Source organism: Alosa pseudoharengus, unplaced genomic scaffold, assembly GCF_046254945.1.
Source record: "Alosa pseudoharengus isolate Yale_2024_CS ecotype anadromous, Long Island Sound unplaced genomic scaffold, YU_APseudo_1.1 YU_APseudo_1.1_scf_24, whole genome shotgun sequence".
In the NCBI taxonomy this organism is placed as follows: domain Eukaryota; kingdom Metazoa; phylum Chordata; class Actinopteri; order Clupeiformes; family Clupeidae; genus Alosa; species Alosa pseudoharengus.
The window spans coordinates 23,499,530-23,509,477 of record NW_027468689.1 but is presented as its reverse complement, the minus strand read 5'-3'; the positions used below and the strand labels follow the sequence as shown (position 1 = coordinate 23,509,477).

At 49.6% G+C, this 9,948-nt stretch overlaps 1 protein-coding gene across 1 annotated transcript in view; it reads left to right on the top strand.

Annotated features, from left to right (window-relative positions):
• The window catches only part of gli2b (GLI family zinc finger 2b), a 97,022-nt gene extending 89,828 nt beyond the window's left edge, over positions 1–7,194 (top strand). Inside the window, exons 12-14 of the mRNA XM_076303524.1 lie at positions 1–115; positions 2,515–2,878; positions 3,558–7,194. The exon at positions 1–115 is cut by the window's left edge and continues 164 nt beyond it. Coding sequence (XP_076159639.1) covers positions 1–115; positions 2,515–2,878; positions 3,558–5,992 — 2,914 coding nt within the window. The 3' untranslated portion in view covers positions 5,993–7,194. The remainder of the gene's footprint in view (positions 116–2,514; positions 2,879–3,557) is intronic.
• Positions 7,195–9,948: the final 2,754 nt, after the last annotated feature.

Below are 9,948 nucleotides of genomic sequence, written 5' to 3'. Positions count from 1 at the left end.
CGGCTCCAAACTGAGCGGCCGGAGAGGAGGAGGAGACACAGAGGGCGGTCACAGCGCCTCCAGAGGAGTGGAGGACTACCTGCATGTCAAGTCCATCAAGACAGAGAACTCTGTGGTAAGATATCACACCATGTCACTGCACCCCTGGCTAGAACAGATGGACGATGCGTCGCCTGGGTGGGAGCTTACAGAGAGGTGTGTGGGGGGGGGGGGGGGTTGGGGTTGTGGAGGTGGTTTGGAGGTGGGGGTTATTTCTTGGGTATTTTCTACCAAACCCTTCAGATAAAAGGTTTAAAAATGCCAATGGTTTTTGAGTTACCTTTTGCAAAAAAATCCTGCCTTTTCCTCAGTAACCTGGCTATATCGTGGAATGTAACCTTTACTTGGATGAGTAAATAACCTTCTATCCTATCTCCTATCTGTGAATAAATATCATGAGACATTAGTGAGAATACTGTGCCCAGGAATGTTTATAATCCCACATGCTTCCAAAGCATATGCATAATTCATTACAAAAATCCAATCAATTATACATGAAAGGTCTGGTGGCTGCCTCCTCTGACACCTACTAACAACAGCATGTACAGTTGAAACCAGAAGTTTACATACCCTGTACATACACATGCTAAAGCTGACTAAAAAGAGGAATAAAAAAATCATCTTTTGGAAATTGAAATTTTTATTCCTCTTTTTAGTCAACTTTAGCATGTGTATGTACAGGGTATGTAAACTTCTGATTTCAACTGTTAATATTACTGACTGACATGCTCTTTCTTCCACTCGTCTAACTCTTTTTCTCTGTGTACTGTGCACATCTGCTCTTTTTTGCTTCTAACCTTTGCTTATGGACAGACATTACTAAGGTGAGCCCTTCTGTGCATGCTAGAGCATGAGCATGTCAAACACTTGTGTACTTTTGTCAGGTGTAACATTCAAATTTCACGCTGTACGTTTATATAGCTGCATGTTAGTTAATGTGACAGCATTGCAGTCTGTCAAGGCAGCGAGCGAGACAACTTAACTCTGCGCCCTGTTTGTGAAGTTCTAGCTGGAGTGCTGTAGAGCAGCTCAGATCAATATCAGAATAATCATGTTCTACACTGCGCTGAACACAACTGAACACGGAATGTGGCGTATAGCCCCTCCCCCCTGTCAGACACGGAACCCCCCCCCCCCCCCAGGTCCCTGGACGTTCCGTCCCTCTCGATTCAATTCCGCCTCCTCGGGATGATCTAACAGACGTCTGTGCCACACAGATGAAAGCAGGCCGCCCGCCACCCGATTAGTATTCTGACTTTGGCACCGTCGCCTCCCCATCCCTCCTCCTTGGAACCCCCCCCCCCCCCCCCCCCCACACACACACACACACCACACACACACACACACACCCCCACCCCTCCTCAAAGAGTCCCTAACAAATACTGCCAGCAATCACACTGTGATCAAACCCCAGTGTTTTAAGTTCACTTTGGGCCAGAATGTGTTCGCGTCTCGGCAGACTTTTGAGGGGAGCGATTATCACAGAAGGAAGGGGAGGGGTGCTGTGTTGGTGAGCCTCCCCTCTCCCCTTTGTAAAAAAAATCCACCAGGCTGATGAATTATTTACAAAGAAGCCTTGCCACAAGAAATATCAATTTGTCAGACATTTAAGCGGGATTAGTACAGTGATCACAGGAGGGTATGGCCCTCAATGAAACACACTGGCGAAGACACATGTAGGTGCTGCTTTGATTGGCATCTTAAGCTGCTCTTTAGCCTTTCCACATCAGACTCTAGGATCAAGCAGGCGGTGTGGTAGAGTCTCTGTGTGTGTGTGTGTGTCTGTGTGTGTGTGTGTAACGAAAGAGCAGTTAACAGAAGATAAAAACCACTGGTGTTGTGAAGAAAACATCTAAAAGAGCATGCTTGAGGCGGCAGTGTCTTAAATTCACAGAGAGATCGAAGAGCTATGAAGTGTGCAGCCGTCCCTATACACCAAACTCTCATTATTTACTGTTAGTCGCTTCTGAAACCGAAAAGCTCTGAATTAGGTTTGAAATTGTTCATCTGGCCATCACTTTTGATCATATATTTTACATTTGTTTTATATATTTGACCTTGTATATATTGTTATACTTTATATTTTTACAGTGATCATAGAATATTTTTTCATTTTAGTTTTGTCATGTGTACCTCTTGTATGCCTTCTTTCTCCATTCTTATTCTCATGAGAATAAATTCAAAAAGTAATAAATTACTCTCCTGAATTGACACCAGTGGATTACTTCCATACGCTCTGATGATGGCTATCATGAATGACTCTTCCCTCCTCTCCCTAACCTTCCTCTACTCCCCTCTCCTCTCCCCTCCTTTCTTCTCCTCTCCTCTCTTCTACTCTCTCCCCTTCCTCTCTACTCCCCTCTCTTCTCCCCTCCTTTCTTCTCTTCTCCTCTCCTCTCTTCTACTCTCTCCCCTTCCTCTCTTCTCCCCTCCTCTCCTCTTCTCTCCTCTCCTCTTCTCCTCTCCTCTCCGTAGATGTATCAGTCCAGCCCTGGCGGTCACTCATCATGCAGCAGCGAGCCGTCGCCACTTGGCAGTGCCACCAACCATGACAGTGGAGTAGAGCTGGCGATGACCAGCGGGGGCAGCATGGGTGACCTAAGCGCCCTCGACGAGCCCACCGCGCTGGGGCTCGGGTCCACCGCCGCCGACTCCACCGCCGCCGTTGTCTCCGTGGGAACCATGTCGGTCGGCCTCCACCTCCGCAAAAACGCCTGCAACACACTCAAACTGGACCACCTGAAGAGGGAGAAGCTGAAGACGGTGAGGGACTCCTGCTCCTGGGCCAGCATGCCGCCGCCGGGCATCAACACCAAGCTGCCGCCCCTGCCAACCAGCGGTGAGTACCGACGCCACAGACCATAATCAACACCCAAATTATACGCACGACCAGCAAATGTTGTTTTTAGCATTTCTGCACAAATGCACTGTTTTTGTATGGTCTTTGTACTCAACATCATTGTAAATGAGGACTAAGCCTTCAAGAGTTTAAGGCGGGGATCACATTAGCCAGCGGCAAGCGGCAGGTTTCCTATTGTTCTCTATGGTTCGGCAACGGAGCGGTGGCAACGCTGGCGTAACGCTAGCGTTGAACAAGCTGAGCGTTGAACTTGGTTCAACTTTCAAAGCGCAACGCAAGCATATTCAATTGACAAACCGCTTGTGTTGCTTAGGAACGAGACAAAACTTATTATGGTCTGAGCGTTGTGTTATGTTTGCCGCTGCCGTTTGCCGCTGGCTGATGTGATCCTTGCCTAAATCAATCAATTCAAATCATATGGTCCAGATCTGTAAGCTTCCTGTAATCCAGCCCATGTCATCCCAATGTCTCTAGGACTGAGTCACACAGAACTGATGTATGTTGTTCTTATATGTTACATCCAAGCTCAAATACAAATACAAAGTCAGTGGGTTGGACAAGATGATTTATCAATGATTTATTGATGATTTATTGATGATTTATCTATGACTTACAATGATTTCTCCTGATGACTGACATGTTCTCATCTGCCACTCAGGTTCCATCCTGGAAACGTCCGGCAGCAGTGTCCCCCCCAGCCAGATCATGGGCCCCCGTCTGAGTGACCTTTGCCCCGGCGAGGTGACGGTCCTGAGCCGCCTGAGTGAGCGGCGCGACAGCACCAGCAGCACACTGAGCTCGGCGTACACCCTGAGTCGCCGCTCGTCCGGCTTCTCCCAGTGCTACTCCAGCCGGCGCTCCAGCGGCGCCTCGCAGCTCGGCAGCGTCGGCGTCGGCGGCGGGCGCCCGAACAACATCAGCTCGGCCGACTCGTACGACCCCATCTCGGCGGACCTGTCGCGCCGCTCCAGCGAGGCCAGCCAGGGGGCGCCGGTGTTCCTGAGCCTGACGCCCGCGCAGCACTACCGCCTCAAGGCCAAGTACGCCGCCGCCACCGGCGGAGCCCCTCCGACCCCGCTGCCCAACATGGAACGCATGAGCCTCAAGAACCGCGTGGCGCTGATGGGGGACGCCGGCGAGTCGGCCGCGGGGTACCCCTACGGTCACGCGCCCGCGGCGCCCAGGCGCTGCAGCGATAGCGGCTACGCTAACGCGAGCATGTTGCCGCACGAGGCGCCGGGGCGACTGCCTCGGAGGGCCAGCGACCCCGTGAGGCGGCCGGGGATGGAGCCTCTGACATCGCCGCAGCGTTTCAACAGCTTGAGTCACGTGAGCGCCCAGCAGCCAATGGGGTTAGCCGAGCGGCAGCAGCTGCACTTGCAGGGATACATGCATCCCGACGGCAACGGTAACCTCCAGTGCGGCGCGCCCTACGCGCCACGGCCCCCCAGCATCTCCGAGAACGTCGCCATGGAGACGCTAGCCTGCGGGCAACGCGGCGGCGAGGACGAGCTCGTGCTGCCGGATGACGTGATGCAGTACATCACGTCTCAGCCGGAGGCGACCCAGACTGCCCCGATGAACGGCTTCGCCCCTCCGACGCAGGATTTCCACGGAAACCAGCTCCCCCTGAAGCAGCACGCTCAACAGCAGCAGCAGCAGCCGTGTTTCTACCAGAGACGGATGGCCATGGTGGACGCCAACATGAACACGAGCCCTGCCAGGCAGCCCCCACTGTGCCACATGAGCCCTGGCACCCAGCAGCATGGGCACGGGCAGGGGCGTGGGCATCCGCCCTCGCCTGGCTCGGTCAGGACCAACCTGCCGGTGCAGTGGAACGAGGTCAGCTCTGGCTCAGGGCCGACAGACGGTTCTCCCGGCCAACCCAAGCAGAGCTTTGCCAGGGAGCGGCAGAACCTCCCCGTCGCCGGCAGCGCCACCGCCAGCGGCGTCCAGCACAAACACCAGCTGGGCCCCTGCCAGAACCTGAGCCCCAACCAGCAGGTCCGACCAATGAGCCAGAACCTGGCCCACCACCACCACCACCACAACAACCAGGGCTTCAGCGCACAAAGGGCCGGCGCGGACTTCCTCTCCCAGAGGGTCAACTGTGTCCAGGCACAGAGGCAGCAGCAACAGCAGCAGCAGCAGCAGGGGATCAACCACAATGAGCAGGTCCGGCTCCAGCACAGCTACAACCAGGGCCTGGTGTCGGCTGACGTGAACGGAAACGCCATGCAGACCCAGTACCCGCCCTGCGGCAGCGTGGCAGGAAGTGGGGCAGATCTGCTGGGCACGGGCGTCGGCGGCGTCGGCGGTGGCGGTAAGAGGCTGAGCCAGCAGTCCTCAGACGTGCAGAATAACAGGTTGAGGACTCAGCTCGCGCCCAGTCAGAGCCATGTCACTTTCGAGTCTAATCAGGAAAATTACTCCCAGATGAACTCCAACCAGAAGAGTTACGCGGGCACGCCAGCGTCCCAGCTTCCTCTTCTGCACGGAAATCAGGGGGTCGTCCAGCCAAGGCCGCCCACAGAACCCAAAACCTCCAGCCAGAGGCTTTCGGGGCCAAGCACAATGCAGCAACCTGGCTTCCCACAGTCGACCTTCAGTCCCGCTTACAGCTCCTCCGAGGCAAGCCCGAAAAAACCTGGCATGATCACCCACAACATGACAGACGCCAACGCCAACGCCATGTTCTACACTGGGCAGATCCACATGTTTGAGTCCAACAACTTGAACCTGCAGACGTCCTCCTGCACAAGGGACAACACCGACGACTCGTTGGTTACCATGGCGTCGCCGGGGACCAATCAGGTGTCGAGTACAGTGGATTCCACCCATGGCTTGGAGCAGCCGCAGATTGATTTTGACACCATGCTGGACGACGGCGACCACTCGAGCCTCATGTCGGGCACCATCAGCCCCAGCATCCTCCAGAACCTATCCCAGAATTCCTCTCGCCTCACCACGCCCCGCAACTCTGTCACGCTGCCCTCGGTCCCAGCCGGAGTCGGTAACATGGCCATCGGAGACATGAGCTCCATGCTGTCTGCTCTGGCAGAGGAGAGCAAGTTCCTCAACATGATGTCTTAAGAGCCTCGTGTAATCACTCACACACACACACACACACACACACTCAAACACACACACACACACACACACACACACACACACACACACACACACACACACACAGGAGGTGGAGTGACAAACAGTGACCGCCTGACATTTATTACTTTTGAACTATGGCCTCCGTGCACTGACCGGTCTTGATGCCTCCCCATGACCCCCCGCAACATTACTTGTTACTGAACTATTGAGACCACATTCATTCAACGACAGATGTAACTGACAAACCACCTGACAAGCTTCCTTGTCGAATATGGACCCTTGCCACCTACAGCAGCAGAAAACTGAACAGGATGCTAAAAAGAGGAAACGATCAAAAGACTGACCAATCCCATTTTATTTTTATTTTTTGTTTTGTTTTTATGGCAAACATATCTGATCTGTATAGTATCAGTTAGAAATTTGAAATAGTAGTCTCCTTCCATTGAAAGCCATATTTTGCCTTAGATGTGTATACGTATGAATATATGAACAAGGGTGGATGTAGAGTATTTGGCGAGCCACCCTTTCCTGCGCTGCCGTCCGGATGCAGTGATGAGACGTCGGTTTACGAAGTGCCTTGCTATGCTAACGCATACGCATGTGCATATGAAAGACTCTAATTCACATGCTAAAAAGTGTTTCAACCAGGGAAAAATATTCAATGTATATGATTTTTCTTTACATTTTTTTTTACTACATCATAGTTAAATAGAAATCATCTGTAAATTCTGTAAATTACCTGGTTTTGACAGTCATGATTCCATTGAGTGTTACTGAGACCAGATCCTCAGCCATGACACTACAATCCCCTACTTTAGCAGTAAGCCAGTGAGCAGATCCAACCAGTTCAAGGTTTAGGGGTCAAATTACATTATGATTGCTGCCACTGACTTACAAGGACATTCATCTGATTGTCTGGTACTTTAAGATTTGTCTTACAAACAATGCTGCGCTATAGGGGCACTGTGTTCTGGAACTGGAATCTCAGCGCTGACCAAGATGGAATATGCAAACTGAAACTAAAAATGAGGGGCCACATAGCTCAAACAGTAGGCTACTTCCTCAGAGTACTGGGACTTTGACTCCAAAGGACTTGATGCTGTCGTCTAAGTTAAGAAGCCGTCTTTTTGTATACTTGTTATGACCCTCCATGTGGTGGGAAATGTATATATCTTTTGTACATTTTTATAAAATACAATATGGCTGTTTTTGTACTGAACTGCAGTGTGGTGTCTTTTTCTTCCCTCTCTGAGTCTGTTTGGTTTGCTTTCATGATCATTCATGCACCTCTCAGGGGAACAGGAAGAGAGAAAGAAAAATGCCAGTAGTACTTCCTGCACATGGTGCAGTTAATTTAACTGGTCCCCAGTTTAATTTACCAACACGACAGAAGCATCTGTAAGAAAAAGTTCCTCTGCAAAAGTAAAATAAATAAATCAGTAAAATAATAGAATTAAAAAGTGAATAAATAAACTCAAAGTTTTCCTTCATGTATACACCCCCTCTCTCTCTCTCTTTGTAGACCACTTTCAGTCTATACTCTAAGACATTTTTCGGTCTGTCTCTCTCAATTCAATTCAATTCAAGTGAGCTTTATTATCATAACAAATATTTTTGCATTGCCAAATCAGAACATTTAAACATAAGGTTTACAAAGAGAATCTCCCTCTCTCTCTCTCCATTAATCTGTATTAGCAGACAACTCAATGTATACTGATCACACTGTATAGTTTATTCACTCCTCTCAGCTCTCATCCTGGCGATAAAATAAACCTCTTCGGTTTTAAAGACATCCCAGTTTCTCCCAGTAGCAGAGCCAGAGTGGACTATTCACCACATCACAGGGGCTGAAGTGTTATTCGCACAGCACAGCACCTCCTTTAATGTTGGAGTGATATTAGTGTTGATTGCTTTAATAATGTACAAGCAAACTTCTCTTTCTTTGAAGTCATATTTCATCCCCTCTCTGCTGACAATGCATGATCTCTCAGAGGAGCGCCGGCGTGCCAGGAAAATATTCGAAAAGACACAAAACATCTTTCATGGCAATTACACGGGCTTTGAAATGGACCCTTCTCTCAAACAGCAGCCCTGAACCAGATTTTTAACACTGGCACGAACTCTGTTACCAACCGTTCCAAAAAAATACAGAAAGAGAGAGAGTGTGTGTGTGTGTGTGTGCAAGGCGCCCACTGTGCACTTTCTAAAGTTAGCCTGCGTGTTGTCCAAAATTAACAGTGGCAGACGGGCTCAGAGGAGGGGGGCTGGAGATGGCACATTAAACAGCAGAGGAGGAAGAGGAGGAGGAGGAGGAAGATGCCGAGAGGTCCGGGGACACCCTCTCCACTGTGAGCTTCAGGAACAAATGGTTTTGATTCTGACAGGGAATTCTACTGAGGATACGTTTGATGTGGAGTTTTTGATTGCTGGCATTTCTTATTCTCTCTGATAAATGGAGCTGAGAAAATAGCCCGAGGATATGACCCTTTTTTTTCCGGCGTCTTTTTCGGAAGCAAAAAAGAGGCATGAAACCCTCCTCAAGGCAGGAGACGGAGGATTGACTTAAGTTGATTTGAAATTTGCAATACCTTCATTAGACTATGATTACATCAAGGGGAAATTTTCAAAAACAAAATGGGAGAAATCTAATCAGAGTAGACAATTACAATACATTTGGCCAGCTCTCCACCTGTCAGTCAACCTACAGCATCAGGAGCCCGGCTTACTCAGAGTTGCACAGGGTTTCATCGCAGGTCGTCATGCACTCAGTGGAAAACAAGTGAACTCCCCCAATCTTTCAGCTGACTTGCACTCAAAGCTAAAAATCTTTCCCTACACTTGGGAAACAAGCATGAACAAAGCACAGCACCTGCATGTCAAAAAGTAACACACTATGACCAAGCAATGAAAGCTACAAACATATAAACCCAGGGGGGTAATCGGAGAACACGAGCAACAGGGCAAAAGCAACAAGGGGCAGGTGAACACAAGAGACACAACTAAAATAGTTGTAAAACCAGATTCAAGCTCGACATCGCAGTCACGTCATTTCCAAAAACATCTTCTGGATGTCATGGAATATGTTGGTTGATGATTCTTGCGGTATTTGGGGACATGGTTAGAATGGGGCGAAGCGGAGATGCACATGTTCCGCTATAAGAACAGAGCACACTAGGCTGACAGTGCAGCAACATTCTTTTAGTGTTGTTGCTTTTCCTGGAACAGGGTTCTGCTCATGCGCAGTCCACGTGCTGTTAAAGAAGCACTATGCAACAATTTTAGCAAAAATGACCTTAATTATGAGTCTTTCTGATGGTTCTACAACACTTTCTGGGTCTTTTGGGGTGCTTCGTCTCCCCCTATCGTTTCTCAGCGGAAAAAGTGAATATGCAACTTTCTGGACCTGTGTGTGACTCAGCAGAAGTATCCAATTGCGCCTCGAAAATGTAGTCAGATTGAAGTTTCGAAGAAGACTGCAAAACGGACGCCGACTTGGCTTTGTTGCTGTTGAAATTGTAAGTAGCCTACCCTTGGGTGAACTTCGTCTTGTGGTTTGGTTTGATAGTCTCTTGAACAAAGTGTTTGCTCAACCATTTTATTGTGAGCCCTGTATGTGTTTAGCTTGGTTTCTTGATAGCTAGCTCGCTAGCTAGTGGGGGTTTAAGCGTAGCAGTCACTTGCTACCGAAGCTGCAGGGGGAGCTGTGTAGTAAAAAAATGCAAGCCCAAATCCGGCAAAAACCCAGAAACAGCGAAGGAATAACCAGACCTGCATAGTGTTTCTTTAACCTACTCTTGATGCGTGGTCACAAAAATGTTGGAGGCATGCAGCGCCCACCACAGGCCGCGTTGATGACGGAGTTTTTGTTACATGCACACTCGCACCGCCGCAGACTGCAGGCTCAGGACTGTGCCAGAGATGGAAACAACAGCTTACAA